Genomic DNA, 24,262 nt, shown 5'->3' on the forward strand with positions numbered 1-24,262 from the left:
GGTTTGCTTCTGTCTCACTGAGAGCGAAGGCTGGGTAAATGCCTGGCAAGCGGTGTGGTGAGAATGAGGACCAGCCAAAGGTTGAACGGCCTTGGGGGCGGCCCCCTGGCTCTAAAACCAGGCTCAGCAGCGGCTATGGTGGACGCCGCTGCGGCTTGGGCAGGGGCTTAGGCCGCCCGGGGCGGGGCGGAGGCGGTGGGCATCCTGCTCCCGGGCCAGACACGTATTAAGAGGAGGCGGAGGGTCATGTGTCTGGAAGACGAGATGAAAATTCTCGAGAAGCTGGAAGAAGGGTTTGCGCACCCTTAAGCAAAACGAGGAGGCGGTCAGGACCAGCATGGAGAGTGTTTCGCCCGTCTGCTCCTAGGTGCTGTGCATTCCTCAGGACGTAAACATCAAGAAGATGGAGACGAATTAATCTTTGGGGTCTAGGATTAGACCAAAGGAGGAGGGGGCAGCCTCTGACGCTGAAGGCCATCTGCAGCCAGGCCAAACGGGTTTACATGCAACTGGTGGAAACCACTGGCAAGGGCAACCCAGAGAAGTTTCATGCGAGCAAGGGATGGTTGGAGAAGTTTAGAAATCGCCATAGGTTGCTGAATTCGAGGTTGATAGGGGAGAAAGAACCGTTAAATACCCAGTCGGCACCCACGTATTCCAAGCAACTCTAGAAACTGATCAGAGTTAGTGGCTTTGTACCTCAGCAGGTCTTCACCGCCAAGCAGATGAGCCTGTTTTGGAAGTGCTTGCCTTCGCGTACTTTTGGGGAAAAAGACAAAATTCCGGAAAGCTTAGAGGAAGCTAAGGACTGGATTTCTTTCAATTTTTGTGCCTGTGCCGCAGGTGACAAAACCGTGGCTGCTTTATGAAGCAGCACCTGTTTTATGGAAAAAAATATAAAATGCCTTCCTAGTTTCCGGCGATCACTAACAGTATCATTAACAGCTGCCCTCATTTTGGATTGGCTTCGTAATTGTTTTATTCATTGAACCTGGAGTTATTTAACAGAAAAAAATCTTGCCTTCAGAGTGTTACTGTTTTTGGACAGAGGTCTCAGTCACCCAGAGTCCATTCTTTGCTCATTCCAATGATGATATTGTTTCTCCATCTGGAGGGCAGTAGCTGTCTTAAGCCCTTGGATCAGGGTATAATTGAAGCATTCAGGAGGTAATACACCAAGCATATGTTTGACTACTTTGCCGACTTTTTGAAAAAAACCCTTGCCTCACTTTGAAAGAAACATGGCAACAGTACAACTTTAATGATGCTTTGGTAGTAATAAAAGAGGTGATGGATGATATAAAAACCAGCCTCTCTTAATAAAGCTTGGTGGAACCTTTGGGATGATGTTGTGAATGATTATGCATGTTTCCCTAGAGCTAATGAAGAAGTTGAAAAAAATCAGAGTCTGAAAATGGATGGGCTTTAAATTCATCGATATTGATGAAAGTGAAATTAACAAGCTACTTAAGTTTCAAGCTTTGGCAATAACAGAGAGAGTCTATATCTGTAGATGAGGAAGAAGGCAAATCTCTGGAACCAGAGATAAAGTTGAACTTAAGGAAACAATTCTGTCTTACACCAGGTGTCAGACCTCATTGAAGCTGCAATTGATCTTTACTGGATTGAAGTTTGGCCTTTAAAGATTTCAGTAAATTGTTGTATATCTGTAAAGAGGCCCAAAAGAACCTTCAAAATAAAGCAAAGGAGATGAAGAAAGAGAAGGAAGACACAAACAATAAAGAGGAAGTAGTGTGGGTGAAAGAGATGGGTACAGAATCTGACTCTGAAGAGGATTCTGAGTTCATATCTGAAACCAGTAAGGAGGAGGAGAGAAAGAGGGTAAGAAGCCTCCAGAAGAAGAGCTTATAATCTCAGGCAGTGGCACTGAGGCTCTTACTAGAGCTGAAGAATCTGCCAAGGCCATAAATGCAGAATTGGACTTTTGGAATCTAACCTTGGAATTGAATCTGAAGAGAGAAGAAGTGCCTGAGTTGAAGTAAGAAGAGAATCCAGAAGCGGTTTCTTCCAAATAACAGTTCATCTCTTGCCATCCTTCCCCTGCTGCCCCAGCATCGCCTTCATCATGACCATCCTTATAATCGCCAAATCAACAAACATTTATTGAGCCTAATCTCTGTGGGATCCTGTGCTAAACTCTGGGACATCATCTCAGGATCTAAGGTAAAATGGTCATTAACAGTGGCCTTTCTTATTAATGTAATAGATTTAAAAGATCATAGCCTTGATTTATTTTAGTGGACTTTGAATATAAAGCGGTTTTTTTTAGGATCACTCAGCCTTATTTTCTCTAACCCTGTTTTTTTCACACACGCTAAGTTTTTCAATCACAAATGGAGATTTTCTGAGTTAACCTTGTTTGGTAGTTGACATGAGACTACTTGCTCGTGAAACACTGACATGGTCTTACATTTTATAAAGCACTCTTATATTAATCTTCTCTGTTAATCCTCACTTTAAACCTATGAAGGAGGTATTAGCCCTTCCTTTACCAAAAACACCCCCAAAAACTCAGAGAGGTTAAGTTATTTGCCTGAGTCCACATAGCTATTGATGTAAATGGTAGGACTAGGGCTACAGCTGACTTTGTTAGACACTTTGCCAGGAAGTGTATCAGGCCTTTAAGAATTTATAGTCCTAAGGAATGAGACAGACAGGTAAACAGGTAATTAAAATGAACACAGAGGCTGTGAACTGGCAGCCTGCAGGCCAATTTAGCTAACAGGTGTGTTTTGTTTCGTCTGCCCAGTTTTAAAACAATTTTGAATTGGTTTTCAGCATTCCCCCCTCCTTTGTTTAAGGTACTATTTACATACAACACAATTCACCAATTTAAGTGTATAGTTTGTTGAATTTTTTTACTGTTTGTGTAACCACTACCACAGTCAAACTATAGAATAGTTTCCTTGGCTTAAAATTTACTTATGGCCTTGTGTATTCAATTTCTTCCCCTGAAGTGTTGTCATTTAAAAATTAAGATATTTCACATTAAAAAGCTGGATTAAAAAATTGGAAACCCTGACAACAGTGGACCCTGCATCTCCAAAGGGCAACAGTCAGTCCTTAGCGTGCTGCTTTTAAAGATTTGTTTAATAGTTGATGTTAAATGCTGCGACGGAAGTGTGGACACAGTGCCTTAGGGGAAAGAGAGGACTGTGGGGATTAACCTTGGGAAAGACTGCACAGAGCAGCTGGCCTGGAAAGACAAATGAGTTCACAGGGAGAGCAATGAGGAGCCAGAGTGTGTGCTCTAAGCCAGAGAGGATTAGAAGGGAGGTCCTAGGAGGAGAGAGTGATGTGTGGGGGACAGGGAAGGGAAGGCAGCCACGTGTGTGCTTCATTTATTTGGGTTTATTTGGTGGGATGGTCCTCTACAGCGGTCCCCAACTTTTTTGGCACCAGGGACCGTTTTCGTGGAAGACAGTTTTTCCAGGGACTGGGGCAGGGGTGGGGGGGTAATGGTTTCGGGATGATTAAAGCGCATTCCATTTATCGTGCACTTTATTTCTATTATTATTACATCAGCTCCACCTCAGATCATCAGGCATTAGATCCCAGGCGTTGGGGACCCCTGCAAAGTGGAAGAGTTTTGTGTATGTGTATTTGTGTTTGGGCTGACGATTTTATATATCTAAGAAACTTAGGTCTTTTAATCTGTACATCTCTGGGGATTTTATGGGTTTTTTTGTATGTGTATGTTAGAATGGGAAGGGAAAATTAGTATTTTTACTTTTGCAGGGGTTGGAGGTTTGCATATGGTGCTTGGGTTGTATGTTTCCAGAAGGAGAGTTGCCCAGTGAAAAATTACTCCCTCTTTCCCCGCCCCCTCCACTATCTCCTTCCGGCCAGCCTGGCTGGGACCTGGCTGGGCAGTGGGGCAGGCAGCAGGTGGTAAGGGGAGAGGGCAGTTCAGGCCCTTCGTGCCCGCCTGTCAGCCAGCAACTCGGCCTCAGGCCACAGTTCCAATAGGCTGTGCTGCTAAATTACCAGCGACGCCATGGACAGACTGGGCTTACGGTGCCCTTGGCCAGGCTACCCGCGGCCCTCTGTCCTTTTATGCCTTTTGGTGAGTGTTCCACACTACAATGCTATGAACCCTCTCACCTCTAAACCTCCAACCTGGGGATTGAGGGAAGAACGTGCATTTCTCTTTTACTCTTCCTGGGGTTTTGAGCTGGGGGCGGGCAGGTAGTGGGTGGACGGTAAAATCCTTGGAGGCATCACCCTGTGTCTTGGAGATTGTGGTGTGAATGTGAAGATTACCAGCACCTCTTTATGCCCTGCCTTGTGAGGAGGGGTGACTGGGCTGTGTTTCACTGCCAGGGTCCTTGGGGTGGTGAGGGGTGTCTGCTGGTGAGTTCTCATGTAAGGGTCACATGATAGGTTCTTTCCCCCTTTCCAGTGCAGTTACCATCTCATTTTTCTGGGGGCTTTGTTTTCTCATCTCTGAAGTATGTTAAAATGTTAAGGTTGGCAGTGGCTACAGAGTCCCTACAGTGGTGCTGGTGGTCGCAGTGGGCGGGGACTGAGTGGGGTGGGGTGCGGGGGTGGTGGAAGGGAGAGCTGTGTGGGAGGGTCACAAGCCTAGGGGTCTAGCCCAGCTCTGCTGCTCACTTTTTGGTGATTTCTTCCCCTCTCTGGCCCTTAATTAACTGGCACGAATCGGTGGCTCAACATTTTGGGGACATTTCTTGATTTTGTGTGTGTGTGTCTATGTGTGTGAGTGCAAGTCTGGATTTGCACCCAAGGAAAGTGTATAAACACAATGTCAATTTCAGAGTATTCACAGATTCCTTAAAACTAGATGGATTACAAATTTAGAACCACTGGGTGGTTTCTGAGGCCCCTTCTGCCTTAACACAGATAGTAAAGTCAACCATGATCTCTTAAAGGCTAGGCAAATACTGCAGGACGAAAAAAGAATGAAATAATTGAAAGGGTACATAAAATATTTTAAACGAATGTAAAATTAGAAAAGGTATATAGTAAAGACATAAATATGAAAATGCTATAAACTTACAGTAAATCTTTTCCCGTTATAATGTTTCTATTAGGGAATATGGTGATGTGTGTATTTTGCATTCATATAATATCACTTTCTAATATACTGTAGTCCACTTTTGGTTCTAAACCAACCTTTACATGCTTCTGATTCTTTGTTGATATGGTCCACAAACATTTCTCAAGCCCATACTCCTTGTCAGGGGGTTATAAGATGCTGGGGATACAGAAATGTATGAGGCCAAAGAGCTCACGTCCAATGAGGGAGACATATGTAAACTGTCTGTATTTCAGTGTGATTGATGGTACAATAGAAGGATGTTTAGCAGCAGTCCTGACCTCTACCCACTAGATGCCAGTGGCATCTCCTCCCCAGTCATGACAATCAAAATTGTCCCTAGATGTTGCCAGATGTCCCCTGGGGGAAAAATTGCCCCAGGTTGCGAGGCACTGGATTAAGTGAAGCTGAAATAAGCCCACTGTATCAATTCCTAGTCGTGCTCCTTGCAGTTCAGAGAGCCCAGAAAAGGAGGCAGGAGTCTTGGATTTAAGTCTTGCTTCTGTCACAGAATTTCTTTATGTTCTGCCTCAGTAACATTATCTATTAAATGAAGGGTTATCTTAGATAATACCTGAGGGCCCAAAGTACCTCTTAGTATTTTGTTTTGTTTTGTTTTGTTGTTGTTGTTTTTTGCAGTACGTGGGCCTCTCACTGTTGTGGCCTCTCCCGTTGCGGAGCACAGGCTCCGGACGCGCAGGCTCAGCGGCCATGGCTCACGGGCCCAGCCGCTCCGCGGCATGTGGGATCTTCCCGGACCAGGGCACGAACCCGTGTCCCCTGCATCGGCAGGCAGACTCTCAACCACTGCGCCACCAGGGAAGCCCCCTCTTAGTATTTTTTGACTATGAGTTCATACAAGAGTTTCAATGCATTTTAGGTGAGTTTATAGTTAATCCTATTAGCTCAGTGTTACACTGATAACTGCTGGCCGAAATGCCCTAGATCTTCCTTAGGAATGGTTTTTTTGGTTGAGGGACAGACCATTACTCCTTTTGTTTAGAGTCTGTACAGGAAGCCACCTTAGAGTCATGTAGTTGACCCCTTACAGTTTTTTAGTTTGTCCGATTCTCTGCCAAAAGCTCTGTGGGTGACCCAAAAGCCCTACTTACTTCACAAAGCTATTTTGTCTCAATATCAACGTCTTGCTGGTGTACTAATTCACCAGTCTAGAAGTTATTTCTTGAGAACCTGCTGTGTGCCGTGAACTGTCCTGGGGACACAGTGATGAGCAAACCACAGTCCCTTCCTTTATTGGATTAGTGATTATATATTGTTTTTCCTATTTTGTTTGAACCCATGGCAGCTCTGAGGCAGGCAGCACAGATGTCATAATCTCCAGTTTCTAGATAACATTTATAGAAGGCAAAGGAAGTAACTTGTTGAAGACCACAGGCATCAGTACTGCCGCTAGGATTTAAATCCTGCTCTTTAGTGCCTTTATTTTTTCCCTATATAATCTAATTGAGTTGTCACCAAAAGCTTCATTGAAAAGCCTGGTTCTTTTTTTCTTGTGTGGTCACTGGTTTAGTTCAGAGGACTAGTGTGTTGGATTGGAGGTGTTGGTGGAGGTAGTGGGAGGGAATGAGAAACCCACCCCAGACAGGCGTCTAGTCAAACTGAAGCTAAAGACATAAAAACACTACTCAGGCCCTGCCAAGAAGTAGGAGCCAGGCAGGGCCGGGCAATAACGTAGGAGTGGGAGGACAGAGGTTTATTTGAGCCCCGGGCTGGGAGGCAGGAGAAGCACGCTCTTGTTCAGTCTTGCCTGAGTCACAGTGGGACTCCTTGCAAGTTGCCTCTATCCCTATTAATGACTCCTTTGTATTCCCCCAGCAAAGAACCCTGGAATAGAAGATGTCCTCCAGTTCTTTTCATTTCCTCTTATTTTAAAAGTTTGTCATTAAAAAAGCAAGAAAAAGTATATCTTGCCTGTCTTTTCCTCTCACGGTGTCACTGCCATTTTCTTAGCTCAAGATCTTAATGTCTTTTTCCTGGAACATTGTAATGGCCTTTTGAATAGACTGCCTTCTGGTCACTCCCCATCCTCCTTCAGCTTGATCATATTATTACCCTTCTACTTTAAAACCTGCAAAAGCACCTTATCACTTGAGTATGAACCCTACATTCCTTAGCCTGACCCCTTATAGTTCTAGCCAGTCTCATTCTCCTCCCAATCTCTTACCCACAGACTAAGACCCATGCAGACTAGATAGTTTATCTGTCCCTACATACCTCTTGAGTTTGTACATATTATCATATCTCCCTCTTTTGTAATTCTGCTTATTATTTCAGTTCCAACTTAGATAGTACCTTCTTTTCAAAGCCTTTTCCTGTCTCCAACAGGTAGAGCCTTCCTCCTGGACCCTCCAGTTGTCTGTCACAGTAGTACAGGTCACATTGCTTTAGAATCAGCCTTCCTTTTCCACTAGACTCCCTGTAGCACCTGGCACATACACAATTGAACGAAGGTGAAATTAACTCCCTAAAACATCGACAGGTGTAAGAACTTGTCATTCATAATAATCTCCATAGGATGATAGCAGTTCAGTGTATGCCATTTGGCGTTACCTCCAGTAGCAGTTTTGTACAGTAGGAATGGATTTCACGTTATCCAGACTCGACTCCTAATCTTGGCTTCAGTTAAAAGCTGTGTGATTTTTTTTTTTTTTTGGCCACACTGCATGGCTTGTGGGATCTTAGTTCCCCTACCAGGGATTGAACCCGGCAGTGAAAGCGCTGAGTCCTAACCACTGGACCGCCTGGGAATTCCCAAAGCTGTGTGATTTTGAGCAAGTTTCTTGATTTTTGAGCCTCTATTTTTTTTTTTTTTTTTTTTTACCATTTGTAAAATGCAGAGGCAAATAATCTAGACATGAAAACTTTAAGCACTAAAACTCAATACAGATCCCAGGAATTATTTTGTGGATGGGAAATAGGGATGAAACTATGGTGCTCAGCTTTGGTTCCAGTCTGCTTGAGCTGGCAAATAGTGAGTTGGCCATGTCACTGCTGATCTGTGCTTCTCTTTTCCCACCGTGTAGATCCTGACTGCTTCTTTCCTGACATACCCCATGCTCAGGACCCTTAGCCAGCAGCTCCTTTCAGTTGTCACTGGCAGCTATGTCTCCGGCACTTACTCCATCGTTTTTGTCAACTGTCCCAACGAGCAGATTGCCAGAGATATTGCCAGGTATGGTGAAGGGGCTTAGGTGCTGCCCCAGGAGGCTCGGGAGCTACCAGGATGCTCCAGAGGGGCCACTTTGGGGTACTTCTCTTGCTTTTGACAACCCCATCTGTCCAGTGATGAACTACACAGCTGTCTGCTTGGGGTGATATGAGAAGCGTGGCTGAATGACACTTGGATGGATCCTGCGGCTGGACCTGAAAATGCTGAGTGGTGCATGGGGGCGTAAAAGTGATATGAGACCCAGAGAGATAGCTGGCTTGCTCAAGGTGTTAAGATAAGAGAACAGTGGAACTCTGCAAGTTGAGAATTTAAGAGTCCTAATTCCTGACCCAGCTCTCTTTTTGGAGATAGTCTTTGCTCAGTCCCAGAGGTGCCCACCATGACAAGAGGAGGAGGAGACCAATTCCAAGTATATGGCAGATTTCTAAAAGCAGCTGTGCTGTGGTGGAAAGAGCACTGGACTTGTAATCAGAACAATTTGAATCTTGGCTCTGCCGCTTGCTGTGTGACCTCGGGCAAGTTGCTTCCCTTCTCTAAGCATTAGTTTTCTGAATTATAGAATAGGATAATGCCACCTACCTCACAGGGTTGTTGAGAGGATTATATGATATATGTACAGTCCTTATTCCAGTAACTCAAATGTAGTAGATGCTCAAAAAATGTTTGTTGTATCTGAATTTCCACCCTTCACTTCTCTTTTTTTTAAATTTATTTTTCTTTTTTTGGCTGCGCCTTGAGGCTTGCGGTATCTTAGTTCCCTGAACAGGGATAGAACCCAGGGCCACGGCAGTAAAAGCGCCGAGTCCTAACCACTGGACTGCTAGGGAAGCTCCCCTGCCCTTCACTCCTTTATAGCTGCAGCTTTGAAGCGGGTTAGTGGGGCTGAGGGGTAATGGATTTGGCTCCTGGCTCCCTTTCTTCTTGCTCTACAACTCAGCATTCTTGAGGTTTGATGATAGCTTAAGTTATAGTGTTTTATGTGTTGAATTCGGTCTTTGGGGGCACATAGCCTCCAAACTGATGGTCCCAGGTTAACTTTGCATTTGATTCCATCTTCCCTGCCCCTAACCAGAATGTCTATTTTTTCCTTATTTACATTACGTTTGGAGAACAGCTCTTGTCTAAAAGAACATGTGATTACTCCAGAAATATGACCTAGTATTGTATTTAGCAGCTAGGAATTGAAATCCCTCCTGTGCTTCTGGTATACCCAGGATCTGTGCTGAACTCTCTGGACCCCTGGACTAGCCACTCTGGGTCCTGTCAGGGAACAACTTCAGCTGACATCTGTGAGGTGTTGGGTATCAGGAGGAGAAGGATTCTAAGGCCTGGATTCTAAATACAGTAGTTGAAAGGCCAGTTCAGGTAAATGGATCAGTATCAGCTTGAAGAGGGGTCTCTACTGTCTTTGCATCCAAGGTTGCTGATGGGAGGTCAGGAATGGGGTCTCATTGCTTCATAGGTAATGCTTTTTCTCTCTGGTTTTTCTCCTAGTTTTTAGGAATTTCTCTTTGTCTTAATGTTCAAGTATTACTTTGTTAAATGTAGCCTCTCTACTCTCTCTATCTGCATCACGCTTTCCTGGAACTCCTTATAGATGTTGAATTTGTTTTCTGTGACTGAACTTTATAGTTTTCTTTAGACTGAATTTTATAGTTTTCCTTTTCAAGATTTCAGATTGTTTTTAATAACCAACTGCTCTTGTTTTGTAATTGTCTAATCTTGTTTTATAAATGCAATGATCTTGCTTTATCTTTCTGTGGATAGTAATTACACTTATTTTATGCTTAATTTTCTTCCAGCTTTATTGAGATATAATTGACATATAACATTGTGTAAGTTTAAGGTATACAACATGATGATTTTATATGTGTATATATTACAAAATGATTACGACAATAAGGTTAGTTAAACATCCATCATCTCAGTTACTTTTTTGTGTGATAAGAACTCTAAGATCTACTCTCTTAGCAATTTTCAAGTATACATAATTGTACTTATTTTTAAATCTTGGTTTCAATTATCCTTCTCATGTAAATTCTTTTTTGTTGTTGAATTTTAGTCTCTCATGGTGTTGACTTTCCTCAAATACTTTGTAATTCTTAATTGTAGCCTCTCTCATCTTCTTAGCTATGCTTATGGGGAAGTGTAGAAACAAATGGAGGAATTGACCTTAGGTGGTACTCTGCAGTGTGCGTGTGGGGCATGTGGACATTCTACTGGCTGGGGTACCCAAGTAACTGGTCTTCTGGGCATGCACTCTCCCTTTTGTCCTTGGCTGTCGCCGGCCACTAGGACAGTGTTTTGCCTTTTGTCCAAAATTCCCATGCTCACTGCTCTGCCTGTATCAAACATCCCATTACTGTTGCCTGGGCCATGGGAGATTTAGGGGGTCTACCTGCTCCTGCTGTGGCATTCCAACTATTTACCTTGATGGTTGCCTCCAAGTTCTTGCCTGCTCTGGTTCCCATTACATCTAGATTTCAAACTGTTGCTTTCATTTTCTCTCCCCCACCTCCTGCCCCAAGTTCAAAAAGGCACATTTATTTACAAAGGAACAGTATAAATGTAATAAGGAATAAAGGAAATAAAATAATAGGCATACATATTTACATAGCAGATGTAGGCAAAACTTACTAAGAAGGTTCTTGAAATACTTTTACAATCTAGGATTCAACAGTTAAAATCAGTTTCTAAGAATAATTTATCACCTCAAGAAGAATTTTTAGGATGGTCAACTTATATGATTCAAACTATGGCTATGTTAGTGAAAAAATTATAATTTTATATTCTTCAAAATTCTCCAGGTTGCTGGAGGCCAAGAAAACCAGATCACTGCCAATGTTTAAAAGATTCAAAGGCTCTGAAGTTAGGAAGTCCCCCTACATGCTCCCATGCATGTCTCAGGGCTGCCTTTTTTCTTTAGGGCCTCCTCCTAGTTGCTAGTACATAAAGCGTTCTTACCGTGCTCTGGCACGGTGAAGAAATGTTTTGTTGTTTCTGGTGTGGGGTGTAAAAGGGAGGTTGCAGTGTGTGTGCAGCCCACCAGCTGAGCTGGAAGTCTCGATTGGAGTCCTGAGTGATGTGGCAGTGGAGCTCTCCCCTCAGCTGTTATGTTCAGTATTTTTCGTTAATGATTTGGGTAGAAGAGAGGCAAATAGGTTCGCTTCCAGGGTTTGTAGAAGGAGAGTAAGTGGGTACATGGTGGGGAGGGCCCCACAAATGTTAGCCGGCAGGAACCCCAGCTCTGCCTGTGGAACTAGTGCTGGGACCAGGTCTTTCAGCTCCAGTTTAGTGCTCTTTCTTCTTTAGTGCTCTTTAGCGTTCAGTCTGCTGCCTCTCAGTTCTGGTTCAGTTCCATTCTGGTTCCTGGCCGTGTTCTTAGAGCTCTTCATTGACAGATACATTCTAAACTGGAAAAATCTCTTATTGGGGCTAGGGTGAAAACCTGAATGTTGAACCAGGAGACCTGGATTCTAGTTTCCTTTTTGCTGCCAACACCACATATGACCTTAGACAAGTCTTCCTTCTCTGGGCTTTGATTTCATACGTAGGGAGAGGGAATTGGATTAGGCCAGGGTCACAGACAAAGATATCACAAGCAAGCAGGCAACTTAAATGAGTGAAGTGGGCTGGGGTGTCGCGCTGAAGAATGTCTGTAGTTAGCAACCCTTACTCGTCCCAGGTGTTGAGAGGGAGAACAGTGGAAACTGACCGGAGAAGCGTATGTCATGCCTAGAGGGAGCAGCCCCTGCTCAGCTCTAGCTAAATCTGACCTTGTAGGACTACAGGTCCAAAATGTTATAAGATTCATTTTTTGGTGAGAAGCTAGGTAATGTGTATTTTTTTAAATGTGAAATACCCTGATAGTAAATATTGGTAGCAAAATCAAGATTTTTTTTTAAATGCCGTGAGAGCCAAACCATGTATCTGGTCTGTGAGCCTCTAGTCTGTGAACTTTGCAGTTTCTAGAGACCCCAGAAGCTCTGTCTTCTGCTTTACTCACATGAGCATGAGGGCTTGAGCTTTCCGTCTGTGACTCACTGCTGGGCTTTAGTGTGTGTGTTTGTTTTTTATTTGTTTGTTTGGCCACAGGAGCTTTTTGAATAACACAGCCCTCCATAACTTTACAGTCTTTTACCCAAGGACAGGTTGCTGTGATTACTCAGGAGTTGACACTGCCAAAGAGATTGGAGGCCCGTGAGGCAATGGATTATTTTTTTCTAGAGGTTTAACTGACTCCCTCTGTTTGCGTGCCACCTTCAGAACCAATGAAGTGTAATTTCTCAGCAGATCATTTGATTGAGTGAGTGAGACTTGCAGACGTTGCTTAAACAAATTTGTGCCGTGTGCCTCTCCTTACAGTCAGATTTATTTAGCACCTGGAACTTTCCAAGGGAATGAGGGTGGTGGTAATACCACATTAAAGTGGAGCCTTAAATAGAGCACTGTTCAGCCTGGAACTCAGTGGAAGAGAAAGTAGGTCAGTTCTCTTGGCAGCAGTCAAGAGAAGGAGAGATCAGTAAGCAGGGCTCAGATTAGGGTTATCTGGCAGGGGCCACACACTTCAGAGAACTGAGACCAGGCCCCCTTGGCTGACTGAGACCTGAGAGGGGGTTGTCAGGGCCTGCCTGATTCCGAGGGCTTGAGGTTTGATACTTGGGGACACTTCTTTGCATCGATGACTTGGTGGTGCTTTTGTTTCTATGACACTTGTACTAGTTCAGGCACTTTTTATTGTGTTCACCAGGGCTCTGCACAGGAATCAGACTATCAGAGCAGGAATTCCAACCTGTGGTCTGTCAAAGAAAGTTTTTAGAGGTCTGCAAAGGTGATGATAATTGTGCTCTTAGGGTTGTGGTAGGAACCTTCACAAAAATAAAAAGTGAAAAGAGCCTGTATTTGCCAAAGACAGACATAGGATAGGATGCCTTTTTTTGCTTTCCCTTGGAGTTATATCAGTTCCATGTGGTCACATGATATCTACAGACCAGAAACCCTGTCAGCCTAGTACATATCCGAGAGAGAAAAGGAGAAGAAAGTGACATAATAAAAGGTTTTTTGGTGGTGAAAAGAGTTGGAAACCACCGACTGAACCAGTCCTCTGTACAGCAGGAGTCAGACACCCTGTCAGCCTTGTACATATCCAAGAGAGAAAAGGAGAAGAAGGTGACATAATAAAAGGAGTTTTTGGTGGTGAAAAGAGTTGGAAACCACCGACTGAACCAATCCTCTGATTGTACAGCAGGAGTCAGGTTGAGTGAGGGGGTCGTGCCTGTCTTGGATAGGTGCTCAAATACTTATTTCTGGAATGAAAGAAAGAGCTTGCATAAGGTCACACAGCCATCCTACTGCAGGGCTGGATTGGAATCCAGGTCTTTTTGTTCTCCGTCCATTGCTAATAAATTCCCATTCCCCAAGCAGACTAGGCCTGTCCTTTAAAACTGCCTTCCCATAGCTGCTCCCCTACTTCTCTCCCCACCCAGGGAAGGACTTATAAACAACTCTGTCTTCAGAGGTTCTGTGCACAGTAGTTATGAAACATGTTGGTTTGAGTTGGGAGGGGCACTCTAAATGGTTATCTATTTAGAATTAGGTTTCCTGAGTAGTTCCCAGGAACTGCTGGACACTTGCCCCAGTAACTGTCACTCTCTCTTTGCTTTAGGGCTATACTGGATAAGAAGCTGACTGCCTCTGTGAACATCCTGCCTAAGGCATACTCACTGTGAGTTTTGCTGTAGCCAGTGGAAGGGTGTGGGAGTGCTAGGTCAGGTCCTGCCTGGTGGAAAGAGCACTGAACTAATGGGGAATTGTCAAAGAACAACTCAAAGGCATTTAATTAATCAATAGTTCACTGTCAATTTCTATTCAGAGGAAATCAACCAGTGGGTTTATGTCATTCAACAAAAGCAAAAACAGGCTGTGTTTAGAGAAGGGAGAAAAAAATCTATAGTTTAGGAACAGTGAACCTTGTCTGCACATTCTTTGTTTAAATCAATTAGCTTGCTTTTAGCAAAGAAGTCAGACTGGGCATTCCATCCCTGAGTAAGCCAACTAGGGATATCAAAGATTATAATTTCCATTACTTTTGGATTCTCTGGAAAACTTTGAGAGTTTAGCATATGCGACAGGCTGTTTCTCTGTATTGTCTGCCTTTCATTTCATCAGCTCCTTTACTTAAGCCTGGTCTGCACCATTTCCCTCATCAAAATATGTCAGTATCCCAGTACTGGCTGTGCAGGATTTGTCTTGTGCCTTAATCTCTCTGATCAGCCTGTTTCTCATCTCCTTCCTCCCCTGATGAGCAAGAGAGAGGGAGGGAGGGAGGGAGGGAGAGAAATAACGTCTACTCTAAAGGTCAGAACAGAAAAGTGCTATATAATGAAAGCTTTCCCCTGCCCAGCAGTGTCATTCCCTCAGTGGCTCACATCACCTATAGCTATGGTTCCCAAATTTGGCTATGCTTTAGATTCCTGAGCTCCCTCCTGGATCTACTCAATCAGTCTCCCTGAGGATGGGCCTTGAATCTGAATTTTTAAGAGGTTATGTAAGTGATTCACGTAAAGCCAGTCTGGGAGCTACTGCTTTGGAGCTAGAACAGAATTTTAGCCTACTGTTTCCCCTCATGTGTTCATCCTTCCTTGTAATTCATCCTTTTACCACAGCTCTGTGAGATGAGGCCAGTGGCCTAAGTCATCTTAGATTTGCCCTGGGTTAGCATAGGCATTCTCAGGCCGAATTTCTTTCCCTTCCCATGATGCTGTTCTCGTACTCTTTTCTAAACATTGTCACTGACTTTGTTTTTAACTTTTGGACCTGTTTCCATATTTTATAAGGCTTACTTCTTCCCTGAATCTTCCTGTGCTTCTTCATTTACCCATTGGTGGGCACTCAGCTTTGAGAGTCAGTGATACAGATAGCACCAGTCCAAAGGATGGGGAGGTACCTGGAAGCCAAGAGTATGGGATGAGCATTGAAAAAGCTGGAGATGCCCAGTTTAGAGGAGAGAACATATAGGAGTTTCTGTAGGGCTGTCCTGAGATGGTTCTTCATGTGGAAGTTGGGGAAAACAATTGGGTGGCAAATGTTGGCACACCATAAGAAAAACCATCTCACGTGAAAACCTTTCAGGAGATGGTGAGCCCCTCACCTCCAGGAAAGTTAAGGCAGGTGCTAGAAGCGTGCATTAGAATGTTTAGACTAGATGACCTGTAGGGCCTTGGCCAACTCTAGGCTTTTTTATATGGGCTTGGAAAGATTTTAAAGTTTCCACCTTAGTAAGTCACCTAATTGGGCCAGGCTTATTTCACTGAACTCATCTTGTAAGCATGATAATTTTTTTTGTTGTTATTCTCTTCTCCAGATACTATTGGAATGGAGAAATAGAAGAAGCCACTGAAATCCTGCTGGTGAGTGAGGATAGGGGGATGCGGCCTTGATAGGGAAAGAGTGAGAGCACAGTTCCAATTAAAAATTAGCAAAGATCAATTAACTGAGGTTCTTGCCCCACATAAGATGCCCTAGGTTCATTTGTAAGCTACTAACAGGGCCTGGGGACCCGGAGGAATGCTGTCTCCTAAACAGCCAGATGAATGAGCAGCTGCAGAGCTGGGGCTGAGCTCCTGAAGCAGTGATTTTTTTTTTTTTTTTCTTTTACAGTTAATAAAGACAAAGACTTCCAAGGTCCGTATGCTATCCAGCTACATCAGGTAATAGTGCAATCTCTTCCCATCCGGGACATGCTGGGAACTAAGTGAAATGAGCTTGAGAAGTAGGATACCTAGAGCTTAGTCACCAGCCTCCCATGTGACCCTGGGTATGGCCCTGTCCCTCAGACTCTCCATCTGTAAAGTGAGTGAGTTTTAAACCAGCGGTTCTCAAAATTTTGGTCTCAGGATCCCTTTACACTTTTAAAAATTATTAAGGACCCAAAAGACCTTTGTTTATGTGGGTTATATCAAAGTTTACTGTATTAGAAATTAAAGCTGAGAAATTTTTAAAATATGTATTTTTAGTTCATTTAAATTAACAGTAATAGAACAATTACATATTAACATAAATACAGGCATACCTCAGACAGCTTTGGTTCCAGACCACCGCAATAAAGTGAAACATATGGTTTTGTTTTTTGGTTTCCCAGTGTATATAAAAGTTATGTTTAACCTATACTGCAGCGTATTAAGTGTGTTAATAGCGTTATGTCTAAAAAAAACAATGTACATACCTTAATTTAAAAATACAAAACAAAAAACAATTATAGTAACATCAAAGATCACTGATGATATCACCATAACAAATATAATAATCATGAAAAAGTTTGAAATTTTGCAAGAATTAGCAAAATGTGAGACAGAGACACAAAGTGAGCAAAGGTAGCATCAATAGACTTGCTTGATGCAGGGTCGCCACAAACCTTCAATTTCTAAAAAAACACAGTATCTGTAATAAAGCGTAGTGCAATAAAACAAGGTATGCTAGTAATGTATTTTTATGGAAAGTAACCATATTTTCCAAAACACAAAAAAGTGAGAATGGCATCATTTTACATTTTTGCAAAATCTGGCTTAATAAGAGAGCTGGATCTTGTCAAAAGCACCTTTAAGTGTTGGGACACTTTTAAGCTCATGATGATAAATTCAGGTTTTCCAAACTTCTCATTTTTGCTTAAAAACATGTTTTTTTTAATTTACAATATTGTGTTTAATTTCTGCTGTATAGCAAAGTGACTCATTTATATATATATATATATATATATATATTCTTTTTCATATTCTTTTCCATTATGGTTTATCAAAGGATAGGGAATATAGTTCCCTGTGCTATTCAGTAGGACCTTGTTTACCCATCCTGTATATAATAGTTTGCATCTGCTAATCCCAGACTCCCAGTCCTTCCCTCCCCAGCCCCCAAAACATGAATTTTTAAATTGGCATTAAATGATATAAATTGTCTTCGTTTGAGTGATGGGCCCACTTTGTTCATATTTGAGAAAATGTCTACCTAATACTCAAACCTGAGTAACCTTAATTTGTAAAACTGACAAATGATGGTTACTCAGGCTTGAAAGTAAAAATGGTATTCTTTGGGAAAAGTCTAGTTTAGCTTGTGTCTCAGTCAGACAAGTTTAAGACAACATTGAACTTAGGTATATAGCAGAAGTGCTTTATGTATGCTTCCCATTCTGTCACACAGAATATTAAAAAGGCACACTCAAGGGTCAAACTTTAATAAAAATAGTAATTTTTACCACATTATCAAGAATGTTCTTAAGTGAATTTGGCTTTTTTAAAATGCAAGTGTCGTGGTGGTGAAGAATACGGTGATAGCTAGTACAGTTTGGTGCCGTTGTCTTGATGCATGCTAAGGTGCCACCAGTTTTACCCATCGTTGCTTTTGTACCATCAGTGCAAATGTCAACATAAATGAAAAGATAAATAACAGTATTATTATGAAAATAGTTTTGGCCTCATGGACCTCCTGAAAGAGGCTTGGAGTTCCCCAGGGGTCAGTGGACTCCACTTGAGAACCACTGGTATAAATCCTTATTTATCATTCAGAGTGTAGTTTTGTAATAATTGGCATCACCTGGAAGCTTGCCATAAATGCAGAATCTCACACTCACCCCAAACCTACTGAATCAAACTACAGTTTAACAAGATCCCCAGGTGATTCCTATGCACAGTAAAAGCTTGAGATTCTCTGGTCTAAACCAGTGATTTTTTTTTTTTTTTTTTTTTTTGCGGTACGCGGGCCTCTCACTGTTGTGGCCTCTCCCATTGCGGAGCACAGGCTCCGGACACGCAGGCTCAGCGGCCATGGCTCACGGGCCCAGCCGCTCCACGGCATGTGGGATCTTCCCGGACCAGGGCACGAACCCATGTCCACTGCATCAGCAGATGGACTCTCAACCACTGTGCCATCAGGGAAGCCCCTAAACCAGTGATTTTTGATGTTGGCTACATATTATAATCACATGGAGACTTTCTCAAATTACCAATTTGGGCTCCACCTCAGATTCTGACCTAATTCATCTGGAATGGGGATCAAATATGGTGTTCTTCAAAGCACCCAGGTTGACTCTCCTTGCAGCCAGGATGCAAGTCACCTGTCTGGATGATAAAACCCTTTCCTTTCACATCTTAGGGAACCAGGCAGGATTCTATGGTTATATGGCTATACTGGGTCTCAGATCTATTGGTAGAGAAGGCCCTCATGTTACTGCCTTAGCGCAGGTGTGGAAATAGGGCATCTTTGGTAGAACCAGTGCTGTTGAGAAATTACAGCCTGACTGGTGAAAGACAGCTTCAGGGTTAAGACAGTGAACCCCAGAGCTTGACCTCCAGCGTCAAATCCTGCCTCCTCCACTTGCTGGTTGTAGCATAAGTGCATGCAAATTACTTTCTGTGCCTCAGTTGCCCCATCTATAAAATGGGGACTATACTAGTACCTTGGGTTGTTATGCATATTGGAAAGAATTTATGTCAAGTATACGCATGAATTGCTGTATCAGTGACAGCTCTTACTACTAAAGTGTTATTAAAATGCCTTATACTGGGGGCTTCCCTGGTGGCACAGTGGTTGAGAGTCCGCCTGCCGATGCAGGGGATATGGGTTCGTGCCCCGGGAGGATCCCATGTGCCGCGGAGCGGCTGGGCCCGTGAGCCGTGGCCGCTGAGCCTGCGCGTCTGGAGCCTGTGCTCCGCAACGGGAGAGGCCACAACAGTGAGAGGCCTGCGTACCGCAAACAAACAAAAAAAAAAAGTCTTATGCTGAATGCTATTCAGACATACATACACTGAATTCTGTGTGTCTGCTTATAAAAACACATACACTGGTCTAGGTATCCATGAAATAAGAAAATTCATTTTTCTCAGGCATTAGATAAAATTACCCAGCTTACTGCTAATGTTTAAGCACCTATACATACACATGTTGTGATTTAGTAAACGTTCTATCTCGTGAGAACTTTACAGCGCCTAATTCAGCAAAAAAGCAGCAGAGAGGGTCATTACTCCTGTGTGTAATGATGGGACCAGGGCCCAGGGCCTTATGTTTTTTCCGTTTGGAAAGTGAAGAGAACTGGCATTTTGTGCCAGGACTAGGTGAGGACTAGGTGAAAGAAATGGGGAAAAGGGAGAGATTGCTGTGGGTTTGGATGGTCAAGGAAGATCCCTGGGGAAAGGTCAGTGGTTGAGTTGAGCCTTGAGGAACAGAGAGGCTTTTGATTTATCAGCAGGAACAGGGAGAACTTTCTAGGTGGAGAAGAGAATTCAGAGGTACAGGGGAAGGGGGAGTTGTTTGCAGAAGGCACAGTGATGAGTGAAGGATAGTAATAAAAACAGTAGCTAACATTTACTGAATGCATACAGCGCCAGCGTACCAGGTATGTGCCTTATATACCTTGTCTCATGTAATCCTCAGCAATCCAGTCACATAGGTACTATTTTTATCCCCTCTTTTGCAGGGCCTTTAGGGAAATTAAGTGATTTGTCCGTGCTTACATAGCTAGTAAGTGGCAGGCTTAGAATTTGAACCCATGTCTGTGAGACTCTAAAGCCATCTGGCCTAACTCATCACTTGGTGACAGATGGGTAACAGGCGTAGGAGTGGTGGGCTGTGGGGCTGGAGCAGTGGGCTGCAGGCATATTGCAGAGGGCCTCAAGTGAGGCTGCCCAGTTGGGTTTTATTGCATAGGCTGACTAATCCTGGTCACTCACAGAGCTCTGCTTTCTTTCCAAAGGTTGGTGCATCCTTTTGAAATCCCAGAGGTCTTCAGTCTTCCCATGGACCAAGGAGATGTGCACTATTTAAAGTGGCTGGAGGAGGCCATGGAGGAGGAATGAGTGGGGGCTTCTTGTGCCTCCTGCTGGCTGACTCTAACCTTCATCAGCTGTTCTCTGGGGGAAGGGAGGCTTCTCTCTGCCCCCTCGCATCTCTGGATTCCATGCTTTTGTCTGCACAGAGGAGTTAAGTAACTTGTGGAGGGTGAAGGTCCAAGGCTTCTGAGGCTGGAAGAGGACGCTGGGCCAGTCAGGCCAAGCAAGAACCCCGTGGATCTTGTCTCTGAGTGCATCATGCGTAAAGGTGGCTGGGGGTGGGAGGGCGAGGGTGATTGTGTATGGGGACCAAGGGGAGGCAGCGGTGAGGGTGAGGTTTGTCATCTACATTCACTGAGCCTATATTGAGTGCCTAGTATGTTATTACTCTCCTGCCTCTCATGAGGAATGGACCTGTTGACCTGTCACCCAGAAGTGTGTGGGGTGAAAGCCACCTTCTAGGGGAACTGGAAGTGCTTTATCCAAAAGCATGAATTGCTAATGGTGGAATTTCAGGGACAAGCAGAATTTTATTTCTTCTAGCTAAAGATGGTGTTTGTTATTCCTGAGTCCTGAGGAAGTGGGACTGGGAGTGGGCTTCCTGAGTGCACGTAGGACTAGGGAGTATTAGGGCTTAGACATAGCCTCACGGATTGGGAGTAGGTCTTGACTCTTTCCTAGCCTGAAGGGGCAGACATCAGAAGGTTCTGGTGCCCTGCTCAGTGGAGACATGGGTTCTGAGCCCACCATACTAACCTCTCCACTTGAGCATTGAAACTGAGCATCCTGAAGGAGGAAGAACCCAGGGGGACTGCTAGACAAGTGTTTTTCAGACTTGCTCCACAGAACTCCAGGGGTTCACAGAAGGTATCCTGGGGGCTACTCATACTTCAACCAGTGCAACTGTGCTTTTATTATTTTTATGTATTAAGCTAAGTTTCTGTTGTTAAAAGTTTGTAAACCAGTGGCCTAAGCCAGTCTCCATTTTATAGGAAAGGAAACTGAACTGTAGTGAGGTCCAGAAAGTGGGTGGCAATGTTGAGTTACAGACGGGATAGCCAAGACTGCTCACTCTGTCTGGTGCTCTCCTAAACCTGTTCCACAGGTGTCTTCTCCACGGGGAAGATCCCTGTGGGGTTAGAAGAGAGACCTGATCTAGGCTGCTTCCATGGCTCTGTCACAAGGTGACTCCACTCTGGGGACACCATGGGCAGTTTGGGTGGGAGTCCACAGACATCTGTGGTATCCTAGGTCTTCCTTCTCAAGAGGGAAGGGTGTGTGGGAAGGGTGTTGCCAGGCTCTGGTTCTGACACCTTCTGTGCTTCTTGGACCTTAGTTCCTCCAGATATAAAATGAGGAAGGATCTGCAAGGACGCTTCCATGAAGACCTTGTAGCGACTTCAGGCTGAGCCCCTTCCAAAGGTCCAGAGGATCCTGTTTGTGATAGTGGGGAGTTTGGTGGGCTGCCTCAGGAGAAGAAAGAAAATGTTAATGGTGATGTCCTTTTTTTTTTATGACAGATGTTTCTGGTGCATGTGAAAATCTTGTGTAAATTAAACCCTACCGAAAATGTACTGGGGACCCCCAAATGGACTGTCCGTATTGCTTTCACGATAAAGTCAATTTCCTGGTCTGGATTTCAAGGCCCTTCGGAGCCTTGTCTCAACTCAATTTTCCATCCTCACCTACTCTGGCATGTGGGTGCTCCAGTATGCTGTGCTGTTACTCCTGTGTTCAGGCTATCCCCTCTGCCTGATCACCCTTCTGCATGAGTGCTTAAGAAGTCTTCTTGGCAAGGCCTGGCATCCCTGGTTGGAAGGAATCTCTCCTGCCTTGATGTCCTGTTATCCTTGTGTGTCACAGTCAGTCTTCTGTTTCTAGACTTTGAGCTGCTCGAGGTGAGGGATATGTTTGAATCCATTTGGTCTCTTGCACTGGGTTTGGCAGATAATTTCCTGAATTGATGTTTCAAGGATTTGAATAGCTAAAGCTTTCTCTATGGTCCACAATTACTTCCTAATTTATGGAGTTGGCAAAAATCCAACTTTTTTTCCTTCAACTTTTTTTAGGTGGGACTAATTCCAAAGGAGGTTTTTCTTTCTATCTCTGGCCTTCATTAGTTCATTTTCTGTGCTGACTGTGCATTGAAAACTGTTTCCTTTGTGACAGTGTCACAGCTGACTATAGGAAATAGGAGAAGACAGGGACAAGACACCAGCTGTCTCTGCCAGGTACTGCCCTAGGTTCTTAACATTATTTTATCCTTACAAGTCAATGTTATCCTCATTTTGCAGTTGAAACCTGAGGTCAGAGAGCAGGAGAAACTTAAAGTAAATGGCAGAACTAGGCTCCTAACCCAAGTCTCTGATTCTAAATCTGATGCTCTTACTGCCTCTTTCAAAGAGGTTGGATGTATCCCTTTGTAGGCCAAAGATCCAGAGAACCTGCTGTAGCCAACTCTAAAGGAAGAGTTATTCGCTCCGAAAACATGTGTGGTAGTTGGTGTTGATATATTGCATTACTTCTCCCCACAGATCTGGATGTTGGTGATAATATCTTCAGTTCTACAGATGAGGGAACGGATTTAGAGGAGTTTAATGGTTAGGGTCTGTGTGACTCCAGCTTACATGGTTTGGCCACTATACCACATTGTCCTCCCAGATGATGCTGTGGGAGCTGGGGCTAGGACCTTCATCAGGGTTTCCACGCGGGAATTCCTTCCCAGCATTTCTCAGGAAACTTATGTTTTTTGATCCCAGAATCCCTGGGAGAGGAGAGTCAGTTGAGGAAATGTGAAAAAGTATTAAAGTTTTATCTGTGAACACTAAAGCTTAAAAGCATAGAGACATTGCTGGTTTGAGGGAATCCAGCTTCATCAATAAAAAACTAGAGCAAGAAATGCTAACATAGAGTTGAAGACTAAGAGAACCAGGACAGGAGCATGTAGAAGGGAGATGGTTTCCACCGAGTCAGTCTTGCCTGTGATTGTTGGCACGTCATAAGAGCGTGTGTCTAGCCCTGTCTGCCGCAAACTGTGAGTTATTCTTGCAAATAAGATAAGTTTATACATGTAGTGTACTTTATACAAATCCTATGAGCAGTGTTCCAAGAAATAAGCTTTGGAAGCAAAATAAATTCTTAATTTGGCAATTTTGACACATGATTCTATATACTCTTAACCTTGTTAGGATATTAGAATGTTACGTTATTTGAATACTATCCAATAATGTTCCCTGGTGTTTTCCAGTGTTTAAGTATTCCCTAGAGGCTGTAGTTTTCTCTAAATTCTACTAAGCTTACTATTCCTATTTGTTAATTTTTTTTTTTTTAGATATCTGTAGTAACGGGGAAAGTATGAAGAATGTTCGCAGTATTTTAAGAATAAGTTATGATTTGGGAAATTTTTGAGAATTCTAATTTCTTGCTCCTAAATTCTAAACGTAGATAGATATGTGTTGTAAATTTGTAAACACTAACGTAGACCACACAGGAACAGCAGGGACTCCCCAGCTTGGGGAGACCACTCACCTCAGGAGGGTATATAGGGCTATTCACTGTAGAACTTGGACTAGAGCCCAGATCTCTGGATGCTTGGTGCCATTCACTTTTTATTCCATTACACTGACTTCAGCCCAGAGAATAATCCCATCCTCTATCCCGCCCTAGCTCCAACTGTGGTTTTGTTCCAAGGGCAGTTATAAAGTTGCAGCAGAAAGAGTGGTAGGAAAAAGCGGGAGCCGTAGTTAAAGAAGATTTTTAAGGGCAGACATTAACACTTGGGTTTAACATGCTACACTAACCTCTGAAAACAGAGTTCAGTTGAACTCATAGCCTTCAGTTCCCTGTAGCTTTTTCCTATCCCTTCATGCTGCCTCTTTTTCTCTCTCCAAACTGCCCCCGATGTAGAGAAGTTTATTTAAGGTGGTAATCCGTCCCATTTACATGTGAGAGCGCTCCCTCAGTATCTGCGGTGCTGAATACAGCAGGGATTCTCCCAGGCATGTGAAGGGTGAGGAACTGGAGCAGAGGAACCAGACAAAGTGGTGCAGGTTCCAACCAGCAGAGCCAGGCCAGGCATGCACTTCAGATTTCTACAACTGTGTGCTTGCAAACTCTGAACGAAGTTTTACAGTGCCTGTACTTAAGCATCTTCATAGGGTCGCATTCTAAACTCAG

General features: G+C 43.6%; 2 protein-coding genes across 12 annotated transcripts in view; one reads left to right on the forward strand and one right to left on the reverse strand.

Moving 5' to 3' along the window:
* On the forward strand, positions 1-21,561 carry LOC114884081 (protein CutA homolog). Of its 3 annotated transcripts, none has more exons than XM_029202658.1 (7): positions 1-2,184; positions 8,125-8,273; positions 13,936-13,995; positions 15,634-15,679; positions 15,930-15,979; positions 20,011-20,354; positions 21,423-21,561. In XM_029202658.1, the coding sequence occupies exons 2-6, from the start codon at positions 8,155-8,157 to the stop codon at positions 20,111-20,113; spliced, it is 378 nt and encodes a 125-aa protein (XP_029058491.1). In that variant the 5' UTR covers positions 1-2,184; positions 8,125-8,154; the 3' UTR covers positions 20,114-20,354; positions 21,423-21,561. The 3 variants fall into 3 exon arrangements, with proteins under 3 accessions (XP_029058491.1, XP_029058492.1, XP_029058493.1); XM_029202659.1 differs by having other exon boundaries at positions 20,011-20,348; positions 21,423-21,492; XM_029202660.1 differs by lacking the exon at positions 1-2,184 and adding an exon at positions 4,019-4,087.
* PHF19 (PHD finger protein 19) overlaps positions 20,385-24,262 on the reverse strand; it is a 23,415-nt gene continuing 19,537 nt past the window's right edge. For all 9 annotated transcript variants that reach the window (XM_029202651.1, XM_029202648.1, XM_029202655.1 and 6 more), the window contains one exon: positions 20,385-21,549. The gene's annotated coding sequence lies outside the window, so the exon portion shown is untranslated. The remainder of the gene's footprint in view (positions 21,550-24,262) is intronic.

The sequence above is a fragment of the Monodon monoceros genome, unplaced genomic scaffold, assembly GCF_005190385.1.
Source record: "Monodon monoceros isolate NGI ecotype Baffin Bay Population unplaced genomic scaffold, NGI_Narwhal_1 Super_Scaffold_5, whole genome shotgun sequence".
Lineage (NCBI taxonomy): Eukaryota > Metazoa > Chordata > Mammalia > Artiodactyla > Monodontidae > Monodon > Monodon monoceros.